General features: G+C 33.2%; 1 protein-coding gene across 3 annotated transcripts in view; it reads left to right on the top strand.

The window, feature by feature from the left end:
* Positions 1–18,769, top strand: part of LOC145293897 (NEDD8-activating enzyme E1 catalytic subunit-like) — a 195,708-nt gene that overhangs the window by 148,010 nt on the left and 28,929 nt on the right. For all 3 annotated transcript variants that reach the window (XM_080140674.1, XM_080140673.1, XM_080140672.1), the window contains exons 6-8: positions 10,689–10,732; positions 15,310–15,374; positions 18,569–18,724. In XM_080140674.1, the coding sequence (XP_079996800.1) occupies positions 10,689–10,732; positions 15,310–15,374; positions 18,569–18,724 (265 nt within the window). The remainder of the gene's footprint in view (positions 1–10,688; positions 10,733–15,309; positions 15,375–18,568; positions 18,725–18,769) is intronic.

The raw sequence follows: 18,769 nt of genomic DNA, 5'->3' as shown, positions 1-18,769 counted from the left end.
CTTGGTTGTTATTGTCACAACGTTTCGGCCGTTTTGCCCTCCGGCCTTCGTCAGGTGAACGGTTTGTTAGGAGTCTCGAACCCAACCCTTTATTATTATTACGTCCTAGTGACATATGGCCGAGTGGTCCTAGACGTTGTATCAAAGTTTACAGTTACCCAGTGAAAAAGTAACATTGAAAAACAGAGAATCAGCAACTATGTCCCAAAGCCTAGCTGGAGTCCGAACACGGTACCCCCGTAATAATAATAAAGGGTTGGGTTTGAGACTCCTAACAAACCGTTCATCTGACGAAGGCCGGAGGGCAAAACGGCCGAAACGTTGTGACAATAACAACCAAGATGAGGAAGTCAGTCCGACAATCTCAATCAATAATATGACTAATGAAGAATGCTTTATTTTCGGCTCACACACCGTTGCAATTTACTGTACATTTCCCCAACATGTAATTTGAAAGATGAAGTAGCGATTTATTTTGACAATAATTTAAAGTCCAAAGTAATGTTAGTTCAATAGGGAAATTTTCCATATGCTTACATCTATTTGCCTCAAATTCAGTGCAGTTGTAAAAGGCTACATGTTAACAGCACATCATGCCTCTTTGATAAATTTTCACTAGCAAACAAAAAAGGAGTTAATTTGTCTTTGCTTACAATATAATTTAATTAATATTAGTATAATTTTTGACAACAAAAAATTAATCGGTAATCTGCCAATTCGCTAATCTGTACATCCTTAATAGTTATGAAATAATTAAAAAATGCTTGACTGAAATTTCTTTTCGATCTGATTATGAAATAGTTTTTTGACATTTATGTCTATCAAATAAGTTGTATTTTTAAATCTATAACCGTGATTTAAAAAAAAAAAATTATGACACTAGAAAATAATTATTTTAAACATCCAATTTTTGATTGAAATGTTTCTTAAATGTATGAAATAGTAAAAACAAAAATAAAACTACAAAAGAAACGCTGAAATATTTTTTAAATTTGACTATAATTTTTTTTTTTTTTTTTTAATTCTGTGAATGTGAAATAATTTATTTTACAAATGAGAATGAAAAAGACTTTTCCTTTAAACAATTTTTTTTTACAAATATCTATTACCATGAAATATTTTAACGTTTATTAATTTGAAACATTTTTTCACAATTTTATGATAATGAAATAATAAAAAAAACATTTGTTTTAGTGAAATAATTCTAAAAATCCATGACTGAAATAATTATAAACATTTAAACTTGTAACTATAATCAAAAAAGTGTATTACTGGAATAATTGTTAATGTTAACCTTTGACTTTTAAACATCCAGATCTTAATTCTTAAAAAAAAAAAAAAAAGCCCCAAAAACCAGTAATTAGAGAATTTTGATATATTTATTGTATTTCAGCTCTTATTCCTTGTTGATCTGTTTCATTTTGTGAACGAGGCGTCTGGTTTGTGTCAATGTGAATTGAGTGTGTGGACACATGGAATTGGTGGGTAACTCAACAGCTGACAGTGAGGAATCTTGCAGTCAATGAAAAGTGAAACAAATCTACTTTGGCAAATATTTTTGGAAATCTGCCAAAGATTGAGTTGCAGCAAAGATGGCAGATTGTCTATTGGAAGATGACCCACCAATCTCTGCCTCTACCCTTGTTGAATTCAGCTCCAGATGGTATCAGAGAAGCATATTATTTGTCTGAATTACTGCAAACCGACTAGCTTTTAGCCATAAGGAATGTGTCTGTCTGTAAATTGTAGACTTTATATTCAGATACCGTTCTCACGAACGTCATTATTGGCTTTTTTTTTTTTTTTTTTGCTTTTCATCGGTCAGAAATTAGTTTGCTATGTTTTATATGACAAAACAGCCATTTTATTTTTTGTTTTGGTTTCCTTTTTTGATATAAATACACATGAATTTATTTTTGGAATATATTTATATTTTTTAAAGTACATAAGTGTTTTCTTTGTTAATGACACAATTGGCTGTAGTTCAATTTTCTTGAAAACAAATAGATTTTAACTTGTTTATTTATATGAATCCCAGTTGTATTTATTAACCTCATCAGCAAGTGTATGCCTCATCTGGACGAAAGTATTAGTTTCTGGGCAAGACTTATAAAAATAATTTTAACTTAATTTAAAAAAAATAAACAATATTTTTTTTTCTTTTTTCCTGCAGTAAAATAACTGATTTATATTTGAAAATTTTCTAATCTTTATTAAAATATAGATTTATTCTTTACTAAATTTGATCAAATTCAGTTATGTATGTTTCTCAAAAAATAAACTATATCTTAATCTGGAATAAAAGCTATGGCTGTTTGTTAAGGCACAACAAAAAAGCTATTAGATTTATTCGATTATCAATGTAGTTCCTATTCTTCTTCATAACCTTTTTTATCCATTAATAAGCTAATGCCATGTTTGAAATAAGTTCTAGCAATGGTTTTGAAAAATAATTTTTTAAAGTTAATCAACTTAAATGATTTACTAACTTAAGAGTTAGTAATCTGGTGGTGTGAGGTCCTTAGAATATGGTGTGTAATGCATAGTTTATTTCTAATGTTATTGAATATTTTTGTTTTAATTTTCATATGCATTTGCTCATGTAAAGTTTAGATATAATTTTTCGACAAGACCTTGCTATTAAGATTCTGATAAATGTTAACTGGTATAAGTATTCTAGTTTTTATGTTTTAGCCATAAAAAATATGAATATTCTTCATATATAATGTTTATTTGCCTCCCCACGAGGGCAGAGTTAGACGCAGTCCGTTTTTAATGGGGTGAGGGAGACAACTCCCCTAAAAAGGGGCACTGTAGTTAGTAACAAAAAATAAATGCATCAGTCATGAAGGATTTCTCCTCCATTAACCGAGACAAAAAAAATGTGAAGTGAAATGCAGCATCAGAACAAATACTACACTTTGATCCTGGCTCGAAGGTCAAGAACCCTTTTTTTCTATTTTTCTTCATGATCATAATTTTCCAAACCGATCATAATTTTTTGAATTAATAGTTTTTAAATTAATAGTTTACTAGCCGTAAACAAATATAATTGATTTTTAACTAAATTTTCATTTGTTTTAAAAAAAAGTATGAGAAAACTTGTTTAAACTTACATCTATCAAAAGAATTTGAAAAAATACCTATTACAATGCATAATTTGGTATTTGGACTTATAATCTTGGATATTATTTGTACATTTTGGCCTATATAACCTCCCACCTTCTTCAGAAGCATTTTTTTAAATAAAATTCTTTTGTAATATTTATTTTTTTTTTTTTTTAATTATTTTTTTAATAGTGTTCTAATCCACTATTTTATATTTGTTTCAATATTGTATTTAATTCTATACTAGCTCTATTTAGTAGGCGATTCTCATTCAACATATGCTCTGATTCTTTGCAAGGTCTTACACTTCACCATTCCTCTAACTATAATTTTGATACTTATCAAGTTTACAACCCAATTTCTAGCAACTTTGAGTCATCATCTTCCAGTAGCTTAAATAAATGGCCAGAAGATGCTGAAACAAAGACTGCCAGATGATTAATTTCAACCCCCCCCCCATACACACTCTTTCCTCATGGTAAGAATAACTTTCTATTTAAAAAACTATTCTTAACATAGGAAAAGGGATTTCATGTTGATATAACACATTGAAAATCATTTTTGATTAAAAACAAAAAAAAAAAAAAAAATTTTTTTTTCTTTGATTTAATGAATTTTATATTTTCATTGAAACTTGTCATCAGACAGCTGATTAGATAATCGCTTCGGCATCTTTCAGCTGCTTGCATAACCTGCCAGAAGATGTTGACACAAATTTGCCTGAGATTAGGCCATAAACTGGATAAGTACCATAATTTTTACTTCAAACCACAAGGGTAGATGGGTTTCTCATAATCTTGTTATCACCTTGAATAAGGATTGAACCTTCAACCTACAGAAGACTGTTATTTGTAACTAATTGTTTATATTTTATTCGCGTATAAAGATTACAATAAATTTTATGGGAAGAATTTTACAAAAAATGTAACTGATCGTTATTCAACACTTGTTTTATATTAATACTTCTATCTGGTGATGGCTGACTGAAAGAAAATTAATACTTCTATCTGGTGATGGCTGACTGAACAAGAACTATCTACCCCTCCCACAAATTAAATAAAGGGTTCAATTGACAATTTCTCAGCATGGCAACATTCACCTGAAGGAAGTCGAAGGTTACATCTGCCAAAATGTGAAAATAGCATCTGAGATGAGAATAGTAGTCCGTTATTTGCTTTTAGTATTGTATCAGTTTTGTTCTACAAACATAAGAAAGTTTTAAAATCGGGAATCATATTTTGATTTTTGCCTAAAGTATCTGATATTCCGACCGACCTTGTCTGGCATATGTCCAGTAAATATTTTACAGAAGTTTAGAGTTCTGCCTCTCCCAATAGAAATATGGCAAAGGGAACATAAATGGTATAAATGGTACAGAGTAAAATTCAGTTTGTATACCTATAACTTTATTTTTTTGTTTTCAATAACCATTACTGTAGTAAATAGACACTCCTGTAGATAAACCCACCCACAGTATTTGCTAACTTGTATGTACTTAGTCATCAGAAGAAACTTTAGAGGAGATTTTGGTATGTCTTTTTCAATTATGACTCTGACAACAGACTACCCCCCACCCCACCCCCAGCCCTTCTTTGTGAGCTGAAATTGTCTCACTGACGTTGATTAGTATTACCTCGCCAAAATATTTGGGGTTCTCACATGTTGAAATCAAATCTCTAAAAATAGGAAAAGTTCATCTCTATTAACCGGTTCTCATAAGGACAGCTTAGCATTATACACTAATATATATATATTTTTTTTAATGTGATTCCCCTTTTTATGACCTGGTGGTGCTACAGATCAACTCAGATTTTTTTAGTGCAGTGATGAAAAGTATTTTTTTTTTCTTTTTTTATTAGTACGTTATCACATTTCAAGGCACCAAAACCACTCGAGGATAAGGTTAAATACATTATCAGTTAGCTATGAGCAATATCTTGGGAGCATGGGATGGGTGAAAATGAATTTAAGTGGCTGGCTTGGCAAGAATTTTACATTGGACCTGAAAAATGACTGTTTTGTATTCAGCTCGGAAGGAGCCCTATGGTATTGTATTCCACAGATGGAAGGTGCTTGGAAAGAAATTTTGTTCATGGAAGTTCCTTTTAGTTTTAGGCACACAGAAGAAAGGAAAATTATTTATAGTGGTGGTAGCCAGACGAGTTATTGTTGTAAATGTTTTATAAGGAGGAACCATAGAGAAGTCAAGTTTAATATGAAAATATTAGTAGAGTAAAAAGACTAGCAACATCACTTCTATGAGAAAGACGATAGAGAGAAGAAATCATCTCTTGCTAGATTTCAAAATTTATTTTGTATTTTATCAGAGCAAGAAAGAATACTCTGAGCAGCACCTCTGCAGATGTGGCAGCAGTTTTCCATTTCATGATGTATTTGCTGCTAATACAGGTAAAGGATCCTGTCAGAAGGATACTTCCTAGAGGCAGTAGAATGTTTCAGCCATTTTTCTGGCAAGTGTAACAATCATCCATTTCAGGTCAGAGATAAAAGTCGGTCCTAGAGGCCTATCAGTCCTGGATATGACCTTAAACTATATCTGATGGTGAGGCTCCAACTTGCGGGCTTTGGGGAGTGTGGAGTCACCCTCTAATTGCCATTGCTCCCAGGTCCACTGTGACCCGGAGTGGTAGTACCTGTTAGGCTCCCAACTATGGGTTAAATAGAAACTAACTTGAAAAAAAAAACATGTATTTTATTGAAAATTTTTTTTTCAAAATCATTGGATTTGGCATTAAGTAACCTGAAAAGGATTGATGTGCTGTAAAAAAAAAACAAAAAAAAAACAACCAACCTAGAGGTCTATCAAAATGGGAAGCTTCAAGGAGAGAGAGAGGCATTCATTTTGATTTTGTCAATGATTAATCAAACATGACAAATACTAACATTTTTTTTTTTTTTTTTTTTTTTTTTTTACTAAGTTAGAAAATCGAAGTGCGAATTGCAAAGACATTGCAGATTAGAAATAGATTTTATTTACTGATTTGAAGAGAATTGTTAAACCCATTCTTAACATGGGAAAGGGGCAGTTAGGGTTAACTGACTCTAACCTTAAGTCAAAAAAAAAAATGAAACAATTTTCACTTAATGTTAATACTAATTAACTGTTTGGCAACAGTTTGGTCATTTGTGATCTGTTCCGTAATCTAAAGACTTTTGGTACTCTTCTATAGAAGCACAAAAGTAAAAAAAAAAAAAATTTTTTAATTGTATCTGTAGAGTTGTCGTTCCAAAGTGCTTTTACATGGTGGCACACTATTGAAATTTTAAATCCTTTTACTTCGCATCTATCACAAAACAAATGGATATTTAAATGTTTAACAATGCTTACTAATGTTTATTATTATGCAAAATTAAAAATATCAAAAACGTTTAACAAACGATTTATATATTTATTTCTTTTTTTTTTATTTGATATTCATCTAGCCTGAGTTCCCGGTGTTGCCCAGGTGTTTGGAGGTATGGGTTGGGGATATAAAGTCAGTCCCAAAACTGGCTGAAACAGTTTACAATTTAAATATTACTTTATTTCATGTATATTTTTAACAGTGGGGTGGTGGCAATGAAGTCAGTTCCGGGATTGGACAAGATAAGTGCAAATATATACTAGCAGAATACCCAGCATCGCCCAGGATTGAATGTGAAAGGTGGAAAAAATATAGTAGCAGAATACCCAGCGTCACCCGGGATCGAATGAGATAGGTGCCAGATATATACTAGCAAAATATGCGGCGTAACCTGGGATTGGATGAGATAGGTGGAACATATATACTATGAGAATACCTGGAATTGATTGATGTGTTTGTAACGAAAAAATCAGCGACGGAAATATATCAAAGTTATTATTTTAGTAAGGAAGGCGATAATGTGGGTTAAAATTATGAGAAATGACTGTCAGAATTAGTAACATATCCAAGAATTATGAAAAATGATGAAATGAGAGTTAACTGATTGGTGTGTTTATAATGAAATAATCAGCCCAGACAATATATCAAAGCTATTATTTTAGTAAGGTTGGGCGATAATGTGGGTTAAAATTGACAAATGATTGCGAAATTATATCCAAGAATTATGAAACATGGTGAAATGAGTTAATTGATTGGCGGGTTTGTAATGAAATAAGTCCAAACAGTATTTCAAAGTTATTATTTTAGTAAAGGGTATAATGTGGGTTGAAATTATAAATGATTGTCAGAATTAGTAACATATCCAAGAATTATAAAAAATGATGAAATATGAGTTAACTGATTGGTGTGCTTGTAATGAAATAATCAGTCCAGACAATATATCAGTTATTTTAGTAAAGGGGGCGATAATGTGTGTTAAAATTATGACAAATGATTGCCGAAATTAGTAACATATCCAAGAAGTATGAAAAATGATGAAATGAGAGTTAATTGATTGGTGTGTTTGTAATGAAATAATCAGCCCAGACGATATATCAAAGCTATTATTTTAGTAAGGGGGGGGGGCGCGATACAGATTCAACAAAAGGGCTAGAATATGATGGTGTCTTCATTTATTGTGAACGTCCACAGAATGCCCAGCAGCAATATATTACATATGGAAAATGTTGCTGTGGAATTTCCGCAGATCCCGCTAGTAATTATTAATATGCTAAGCATTTGGGGTTTGTACATATACAGGGTGACTAAAAAAAAAAAAAACTGGCCCCAACTCTAATTAGGCCCCGTTTCTTAGTGTTTTGTCCGAATGAAATGAAACTTTGGTCATAACTAGTTTATTATATTTAAAACATCACATCAAAAAAACTAGGGTCTTTGACCTTTTTTTCTCCGTTGACTGTAACATGCTCAGAAAAACAATTGAATGCCCTCTGTTTTTTTTTGTTTGTTTTTTTTTTTGTTTTTTTGGTCACCCTGTATTATCACCTTTCACACATATCTAAAAAAAAAAAAAAAAAAAAAAAAAAAAAAAAAAAAAAAAAAATATAATCTGATCAGGAAATATGATGATTAATCTGTCACTAAGGCAAAAAAATTTCTGTCGGTTTTATTTATAATCCTTTAATATCAATTATCTAAACCAATGGTTTCCAAGCTTTTTTTTTTTTTTTTTTTTTTTTTTTTCATTGCAACACACCGAGTTTTTTTAATTTCTGCAAAAAAAGTGGATGAATTTAAACATTTACCAATGCTTTCCACTGTTTATTTTTATGCAAAATTCAAAATATCTAACAATATAAACAAACGATTTATTACATATTTTATTCTTTTTTTTTATATTTAAGAATTAATGTAACGTAAGTAATAACGTGTGAGTTAGTATTTATTAACACAAACAACTCTGGTTATAATGATAGAAAAGCTGTTTTCCACCTACATTAACTTGTAACTTCCACCTATTTACCTTTTTACAGCAAACCAGTCATCATTTCACGTCACACCAGTATACCGTGGGACAGTGGTTGGGAACCACTGCTGTAGAAGAATGAGTGGAGGACATTTTTACTGCATCTTTATCCATGCAGCTGTTTATTCTTTTGCTTAACTGATCAAATGTTCTCAGTTACACACTAATATTATTAGTCATCGAGCCTCTTTGGTCACCTCTTATTTAATCCATGTAATTCTTACATATTGTTTTTCAGAATCATAATATAAAGATCAAATTCTCTTAAATTCTTCATCAGATAGATTCCAAAAATGTTTGCGCAAATATTTTTATTTATCATTATTTCTCGGTGAAGCTGGTGGTTGACCTAGATTTATGTCTGTCGCAGTATGAACATGCATCTTTGTGTATGCATTGCAAAGGATGTAATTTTCCACTTGTTGTGATAATCTAAAGTTGTAACTCAATTCCAATATTCGTCACAGTGTTAATTGTGTGGTCTCAGCTGGTGCTGCAAGAGAAGAAGTTTTATTTCAAGAGATGTTACAATGATACTAGTTTTCTTCTACTGGAGAACAGAATTGCAAACCAAAACTCTTTGCCCAACTGAATTACAGTACAAGTTCAACTTAACATAATCTATTAGCTAAGAACCCCAGGTGCCATCTTTCTCTCACATATACAAACATTAATTGACTGTGAAATGTGTGGAAAATGAACATTGGCTTCTTCCATCCTTCTGCTGGAATAGATATAGATATCACTGGAACAACACAAGAAAAAAAAAACTCTTTAAAATAATGGCCAGCTTTATCTGTAAATATAAAAAAAAAATAAAATAAAATAAACTATTGTCTAAGGATTCTGTAAATTTGGAAGATCCTGAGTAAGTCATAACCAAATTCTTGGCTATTAAAACAAATTTTTTTGAATTTGGAGTTTTATGCTGTACATGTAATCAGTTTTGCATTCCACATCTTATAATACATTTTAAAATCGTAAATTACCGTATAAGGTGACCGTCAGATAAAACAAGGTACAAAATTGGAGCAAATTTTAATAAATTTATCCTATATCATTTGTATAAAACGACTGCTAAATCATGAAACCATGTTTGTTTAGCTTAGGCTAGAGATTGCAACACCTGGTATCTTATGAAATATTGGTTTTTAAAGATGATTTTTTTTAACTTTAAGGGTCGTCTTATATGCCAAAATATACGGTACTAGTTGTTGAAAAACTTAACTGTAAAAACATGTAAACAAACGAAGACTAATCTCTCCTAGCGATGATTTGATTCATCAAATTGAAAGTACTCCTGAAAAAAAGAAAGAAAAATGGAACAAGAAATCTTCAGAACTTGAAGACACTAATCAAATTACTAAATGAAGTATTTTGAAAAAAAAAATCCCATCAAACACAAACACGCCATACTATTTAATAACATTTACCTAAATACACCACACACACACACACACACAATTTTTTTATCTGTGCTTTCCCTGATTTGTTCAGACTATATGCATGTACATACAATTCCTTCATAATTTATATTAGAATTTAACCAAAAAATTTTTTGAAATTTTAAATGTCAATTAGTTTACATAAGTTTGTTAGAATTTTCGATGAACAAATCAAGTAGACACAGAATGTCTTATTTGATAAATTATGTTTGAATTAACGAATACTCCTAGTTGTAGCTATGCATGCTCTCTCTCACATACGCACACATAAAATGAGCCACATTTAATTATGTTAGAAAGTTCTATCTTAAAGGATATTGAGCTGTTTGTGTAATTGTTTATATTATATTTATAATATGTGATTGTTTATATTTTCCTGTTTTTCTCCTTTTCATTTTTCTTTTTACATTTCCTGCTCTCTTTTCCTTCCTTCCTGCTCTCTTTTCCTTCCTTCCTGCTCTCTTTTCCTTCCTTCCTGCTCTCTTTTCCTTCCTCCCGCTCTCTTTTCCTTCCTCCCGCTCTCTTTTCCTTCCTCCCGCTCTCTTTTCCTTCCTCTTTCACCCCTCCCCGTCTCTTCCCCTTCCACCCTTCCCCATGTCTTTGTCTCTTCCTATTCCTCCCTCTCTTTCTTTTCTGTTTCTTTCATTTCCTACCACTTTTAAAATTTTTTTATCCAAAATATATATTAAATGTTCAAATAAAGGTTAAATTCCTCCGAACCAATTCTTTCTTAACTGACAGCAATCATTTTGCTAAAATTCAAGATTTTGATGAGTCATTCTACAGACGTAAGTATACAAATCATTTTACTTTTTCTAACATTGAAACTTTAAAACAAATGTGATTTTAAGCTCACAACATACCATGTGGCCTTCTCTTTTCTTTTTCTTTTAATTTCTACTATTCACTTGCTTTTATTTACAAACCTTGCATGTTTTAACCATTTTAATGCTAATGTCAGTATCCACCTCGCCCACCAGAGTTGACAATTGCTGTTTTTTTTTTTTTTTTGGTTTTTGTTTTTTTACATGGGGGTCACCACTTATCAAGGCCCAGGAGCCACTCTGGAATAAGAGTTATTGTGTGTACAGTAATCAATGGGATAGTATCGTAGTAAAAGTTAGTATTGGGGATTTGATAAGGTGTCATTACTTAAGGGGGTGGTTCATCAGGAATTTGTTTGTGTTGGACTTGAAGACATCCAAGTTGAATTCGGGGGGGGGAACAGGCAAGCGCCAGAGTTCCACAGCCGTGCAGTTCTAAGAAAGAAGCTTTGTTCATGGAATCTACGTTTTGGTTTAGGCACAGATAAAGAGTGGGGAAAATTATTGACAGTGATTTCAGCTAGTCGCGTATTTTTTGTGAAAGATTGGCGAGGGGGGGGCAGAGAATGGAGCTCAGACAAGCACTTGCCATGGAAATAACGATAAAAGACAGGCTCGCAACGTCTCTTCTGTGGGAGAGAGGTTGCAAGGTAGAGAAAAGGGCATTCCCCACCAAGCCACGAAGTCTATTTTGTACTCTGTCAAGGCAAGATAGACTGTTTTTAGTAGCTCCTGCCCAGATGTGGCAGCAGTACTCCATCCTTGGACGTACTTGGCTTTTATACAGATAGAGAATTGCATCATTAGTGAGATATCTTCTGGAGCAGTAGAAGGATCCCACCATTTTCCCAGCAACCTTGGCCACAGACTTGATGTATGTGTTCCATTTCAGATCAGGAGCAAAGGTCAAACCCAGAAGCTTATCAAAACATGGGGCCTCCGCTAGACGAGAGCCAGATGGGGATCAGAGCATTTATGATGTAATGATAGGAGCTTAGTCTTAGATGCATTAAAAGTAACCAGCCATCTCTTCCCCCACTGAACCATGCGCTCAAGATCTGAGGAGAGAGAATCAGAGAAAACGTTGCCATTTACGGCCTTGATGTGTTGCCATAGATAATCATGTCATCAGCATAGATGTCAACGAACGATTTTAGTATGTGTTTTGGGAGATCATTGATGTAGATCAAGAAGAGAGTTGGGCCAAGGATGGACCCCTGAGGGACTCCAACATTAATACTGTGGGCCTCTGATTTCTGCCCATCAACCACTATTCTTATGAGCCTATCAGAGAGAAATGATTTAATGATTGAGAAAACATTTCCAGTTATACCGTAGCTGGAAATCTTGTGAAGTAGGCCTTTATGCCATACCTTATCGAAGGCCTTTGATATGCCAAGAGCAATTGCCCTAGAAATGAAGCCTTTGTCGAGAGATTTGCTAATTCTATGTGATATAACTGTTAGCATGTCAGCTGTAGATCTAGCAGAACGGAAGCCATATTGCGTGTCACTAAGAAGGTTATTTCTGCTGAAGTGGTTGACTACTTCTCTATTTAATATGGATTCCAGCAACTTGCTCATGACGTAAATTCTTAAATACAGGGCATACTGATGAGGTTTTCCAGGGTGTTGGAAAGCACTTCTCCTTAAGGCAATGCTTAAACAGTTTGGTAAGTATGGGGGCAAGTTCTGGTTGGAGCTTTTTTAATACTATAATTGGAATACCGCCAGGGCCAGTTGCTTTACTGGAATCCAGGTTCTTGATTAGCTTAGCGACCTCACGAGCAGATATTTGTATCTTACCTAGCGTGTTGTGTGTTGTAGGAGGAAATACGGGGAGTTGATGGCCTTCGTCGCATATGGTAGAATTTCTTGGCAAATAGTTTGGCCTTGTCGGATGCTGACGAGATGACCTCTGGACCATTAATAATGGTTGGGATAGAACGCACGCTTCTGTTCAGAATCCTATTTGCCAGAACTGGTGGGAACCAAGCCGCTGCTCAACTACTTTGGATTTAACGGATTGAGCATATAACTCTCTTGCATTTTTTATTACTCTTTTACAGTGGTTGCTGGTGGTCCTGAAAGCAGCTTTAGTCTCAGTGCATCTATTACGTAGGTAGCTATAGAAAAAGTGATTTCTATGTGCGATGGCAGCAGCACATTCTGGGGAGAACCATGACTGGCTGTTAGGTTTTTGTTGGAATTTTTTGGATGGTATGAATTGGTCTATGCCAACAAATAACCATTCGGTCAGGTCTGATACTATAGAGGACACATCCTTGCTGTTTTCATAAAAGTTAACTTTGATTAATATAACCACTCTAATTCTTTGTGTAGTTGTATATATTGATCTCTCCCCCCCCCCAATGTCATTCATTCATTTTGCATGAATCAGAATTACAAGAGGAACCATGTGAAGGTTGCCAACATCCTAACTGAAATTGTTTCTGGAATCTAACTGACATACTCAGGTTGTCAGTTCATATCATTAATCACTTTGGGAATTGTTGTGGAGCTTTGTCGGCATCTAGCCATTGAGCTGAGCATCACCGGTTGTCGTAACGAAAATTGTCATATACAATACGTCTAATTCAGAAGCAAGTTCTTTTACATCATCACAATACCACTCAAAGAATCGTTAATAAAATTCACCATCTTTTCTGCAGTCCAACCATGTTTGATACAAATAGACTTCATCCGTGTCTGAATTGTCCAAGTTTCAGCCATGCATGTCTAATCATGTTTTATTGCAATGATATGCAGGGGCGCTTTAATGGTTGTTTCATCAGTTTATGGCGTGATCCTGAATGGACTTCACATTCCAAATCTCAGATAAAAATTTGGAGGAAGTTATTTCAAAGATAATGTCTGTCAAAACAATCACCAGACTCTTCTTGAACTGAAGAGTGCTATCACAGGCCAAATCAGAGAATGCCAAAAAATCAGTGTTTGAGTTGTTAACAATTTTGCACATCAAGGTGTGCTCACCATTGAATGGCAATAAAAAAAGATTGTTGGACATTTATAACTGAAACTTGGTGGGTAAGTTGGATGTAAACAGAACTTTACTTTGAATATGAATTGCAGAAAAGATTGTTTCTTATAATCAATTCCATGGATGGCATTTTGGGTGGGTGCTTCACCCTATACGATTAAGCATTTTCATTTCATAACACAACTTGTTGACTTAATGAGGTATTGGAGTGATGTTAACTGTGGCATCCTGATTGATTAAGGAGTTCTACAGTCAGTGAAGATCTTTGAGGCTTCTGGTCACTGGGTATAGGTGATCGAACTGTAACTCAGCTGCATAAATTCTTTGGAACATTAGGAAATATCGAATTAAGATAAAGACATAGGTACCTAAGTGAGGGGATAGGTGATTTATTCAGTTAATTAGAAATTGACAAATTAGAACAATTAAAGCAGAATTTTTCAAACCTAACTCAATTCCAAAACGGAGGTATGTTTTAGCATGTATTTTGTGTTAAAGTATATACAAAAAAAAATCCTTAGGGAAAAGAATGTTCATGAACTTTGCTTTTAGTATAATCAATGATTTTTCTTGCATTAAAAAAAATAATGGATGAGACCAGTTGCAAACCACAGAACAGTCAGCATGACCGTTTTGGTGCTTTGGGAATTGTCGTGGAGCTTCGTCAGCATCTAGCCAATGAGCTGAGCATCACCAGTTGTTATAAAGAATCCACTTTTCATTGCAAGTTGAGAAATGGGCCGTTCTTGTTGCATGAAAGAAGGAAGATGACGCTTCATAACAGCATTTCTTTTGGTTGTCATTAAATTTGTGAGGCATCCATTTATCAGGTTTTTTGGCTTTCAAATCTCTCTCGTGGTTGGAAATTGTCATATACATTACGTCTAATTCAGAAGCAAGTTCTTTTACAGTTGTGCGCAAATTGGTTTCGACTAAGGCTCTTAATTGATCGTTGTCAACATCCGATGGCTGATCACTATGCTCATCATCTTCCAAACTCTCATTGTCGCCACAAAATTTCTTAAGTCATGATTGTGCTCTGCGTTCAGAAGTGATTCCTGGGCCAAATGCTTTATTGATATTGCAAGCTGTTTCAGCAACTTTTCGGCCTAGCTTGAATTGAGATAAGAAAATTGTGTGAATTTGCTTTTTTCCATCTTGCATTCAACATTCTGAAAAGACATTGCTTTAAAACGATTGTAATTTAAACAATTAAATAGCAAAAATGCTCCTTACAATGATATATAAAGTAAAGGTATTATAATGAAAGCTTATTTGAAATCAAAATTAAAAATTCTGCAAGAACCTTCTCATCAACCTAATATATGTATATATAAGTTGATTACTTTTGTTTCCTAAATATTATTGTTGAGTTTTATTAGTTTTCGTATATTCTTCTTTCATAATGTTCAACTTAGTCATTTTTTTTTATGCTTCGTTCACTCACGGAAGACAATGCATGCTTCACTTATTTTCACATTAATATTGATCAATAAAATAAAAGAATCGCCATTTATTACCTGAAACCTCTTCTCTTGCAGAGTTCCACATGGTTGTCTGTGGCTTAGACTCGATTGTTGCTCGCCGATGGATGAACAGAATGTTGGTAAGGCTTGACTTGTATTTTTTTTTTCTTTACATCTTTCAAATGTCAGCACAGACATTGTTGTTTGTAATTCATCCTGTTTGTGTCTACAATATAAGCAATCTTAATGGATGTCAATAATATTTATAGTAGTATCACATGTTTTATGAACATGTTTTATGAAGCGTGATGCCAGCAAGATATATTGTCATAAAGGCTTTTTTACCAAAATTACTGAATTCCACAAGGAGTTGATATGCCATAAAACAAAACATTAACCCTAATTTGTACAAGCAAAATAAAGAAATTGTTTGGAAAAAAACTAACAGTAGTCACTATAACATTGTTCCTAAAAAATGGATCTATGAAGAAAAGCCAATGCCCTCTAGCAAGACAATTTGTTGGATATTGAGCCGTGTTGAGTTGTCATGCACTTTTCAGTGATTATCTACGTCTATATAATTCTTTAGCCCGAGTGCAAAAGTGTGTGCGGATATATATATATATATAGTTTATCAACCTGCATTTACAAAAATAAGCTAACAAGTTGTTTATACAAAACTGTTTTATTTCAACACACTGACTCTGCGTATAGAAAGAGTGGAGTGGGTGGCAGAAAGGTTCAGGTGAGGGCAATGGCAACTCTGTCGGCTCTATCTCCGTTGTCTCTCTTGCTCTGAGAGATTTGTGTATATTGACAATTTCTTGGTCAGAAATTTCATTTGATATTCTCAACTGAGACAAACATTCCTGATTGTCGATTGTTTGAATATCAGTCAGTATCAAGAATGTTGATTTACATTGTTTGCGCATTCTCTCTGCAGTTTTTGATTCTCGATTGGAATGCCTTTTTGTTTTAGAATTTTGTCAAGAATCCACTGCACGTGTGCATAACCAGTGATAATTCTGACATTACCAAGCTCAGTATACAACAACCGGGATGACGCCAATAAAATTGGAAGTGTACACATATGCACATTTCAGATGATCTACATTCTTGTGTCCTATAAAAATCTGAAGTGTAGTTATCACTGAAAACAAGGAAAAGCTTACATTCCAAGTAGGAAAGTTAAAATTGCGTTTCTCAAAATAAAGAAAAGCAATTAAATATTTTAAATATTTACATTTCAGGAATGTCGGTTAATGTCGCTATAAAACACATATGACATAAATTAAGAGAAAGAAAAAAAGAGGAGAGTTGAGTTTTCCAGCGTGAGTGACAAGTTCCGACATCACCTGCCATACACCCACACATAGCCTTACTGCTAAACGCAGTGCGTCTCTCTTGTCAGTGGTCAACAGTGAATTGTAAATAAACTTGTATGTTGAGTTTGAGAACAATGACAAAAGAATTGTCAGGTGTATAATTTTGTAAGCATTTGAAAAGTGCAAACTAGAAAATTATATTATTATGCAAGCAAAAAGAAAATCTTTTAGGGCTTAATTTAGTCTCTATGTAATTTTTCCCCTGTTTATTTTTTTTTAATTTTTTTCCTCCCCCTGCCATATTCATGACTTTTTTTGTTAATCGTATTTTCCTTGATTTAGCTCTGAGCGAGGAACGAAACCTGGTTAGCTAACCTTTATTTTCATTTTTTATTTTTTAAATTATTTTGATTTGTCTGTATTTAGCCATTATTAAATTCTGTACCCCCCTTCCCGAAAAATTTTCATAATGCAACAGATTGTATTTTTAATTTGAATCTAATATATAAAGTAAAGGCAGCCTCTTTCTCGATTTGTTATCAATAGCTTTTTTTATACAAAATATTTGATTCTAGTTCATCAGTTTTTTTTGTTTTTTTTTTCCGTACTGGTGATGAAGCTATCTAAAGATACTGACTTTCTTATCTAAAATGCATCAACCATTGATGTTCTTTTTTCTTTCACTTTGCGAAACTCAATCATATTCTTCAAAAAAAAAAACAATTTTCCTCAACAAAACAACCAAACTGAACATCATGAATAAATATTAGAAGATATAAAGAACTTGAAGCATAAAGGCTTTATGATGTAAAACCAAACAACCAAGCAAAGTTCTTTTGCTAGATCGTTGCAACATGTTGTTCAGGATGATAAAATGTAACAAAACCAGAACCAACAGCAGAACAACATAGAAATTATTTAAAAAAACAAAAAGTATCCTTCCCAAAAGCAATGGATCTCTGAAGAAAACATGTACCCTCTAACAAAACAATTGTATTTCTAATTTGAATCTAATTAAGTCCGTCTCTTTCTCGATTGATCATTAATAGTTTGTTTTAATACAAAATCAACATTTGATTCTGGTGCATCAGTTCTGTGATTGCTTCATTACGATATATATAAAATATATAAAATTGAAATTCTTCACTGGAAACAGACTCTGCCGTGTACATAGTTACTACAATGAATAATTTAGTATATGAAGTAAAGTCAATCTCATTATTTGAATTATTCAAACTACTGTTTTCATCTTTAGTGTTATTTTTACAATCTTAATGTAACTTCTGATCTTCAGGTGTATCTTGTCGAATTCAAGAATCTTTTTGTTGAACTGTTGAACACAGTCATTATGATGAATAATCTGATGTGTATTGTCATTGATGTCTTTTCTTTCTAGAAAGAAAGCTGTAATTCTACTCTGTCAGTTCTTTTAGTAGGTCCTTGTAGCATGTTAAGAATAATAAAATGTAATTTGATTAATTCGTTCCTGAAAATACTGTGGCAGGATTTGCTGGGTTGCACATCTGAACAGTTTCCAGGCAGTCAATGTTCTGGGCAAGTTACGATATGAATTCTTAGTGTGGTTGTACGATAGCTATATATAGTTTTAATATGGACGGCAAGAGAGTAACTAAGAAAAGTCTTGTGACTGAGTTTTTGAATGCTTGAGATGAGCCTTGATTATTCATATTATTTGAATTCTTCGGACTATTGTTCTCATCTTGAGTGTTATTTTCAATAGAAACGTGAAAACAACACTCGAGATGGGGAAAGAAAGGACTCATAGAGTTCAGAATTTATCCTTTGTATCTCAAAGCAATGGTGCTCTTTAAGTTAGCATTTATACCCTCCCAACAATAAACAGAAGGGAACCAAAAACGTATCGCTAAGTACACAAGAACATTTTACTTTTAGAAAGGAAATTTTTTTTTTTAGTTATGATGACAAGTTTCTTGCCTGCATAAAATATAAAATGTCTCAAATCTCACAAAATCTGTTTTCATTTTCAGATTAATCTGCTAAATTATGAAGATGGTATTCTCGATCATGCTTCGGTTATTCCAATGGTAGATGGCGGCACTGAGGGCTTTAAAGGAAACACCAGGGTGATTACTCCAGGCATCTCGGCATGTATAGAATGCCAGCTTGATCTCTATCCACCTCAGGTGAGTTGTTAAATTATCAACAGAAATCATAGAAAAGAAACATTT

Source organism: Euprymna scolopes, chromosome 15 (genome assembly GCF_053919585.1).
Source record: "Euprymna scolopes isolate OS-2025 chromosome 15, ASM5391958v1, whole genome shotgun sequence".
Taxonomy (NCBI): domain Eukaryota; kingdom Metazoa; phylum Mollusca; class Cephalopoda; order Sepiida; family Sepiolidae; genus Euprymna; species Euprymna scolopes.
The sequence above is the reverse complement of the archived record's forward strand: the minus strand, read 5'-3'. Positions and strand labels throughout refer to the sequence as shown.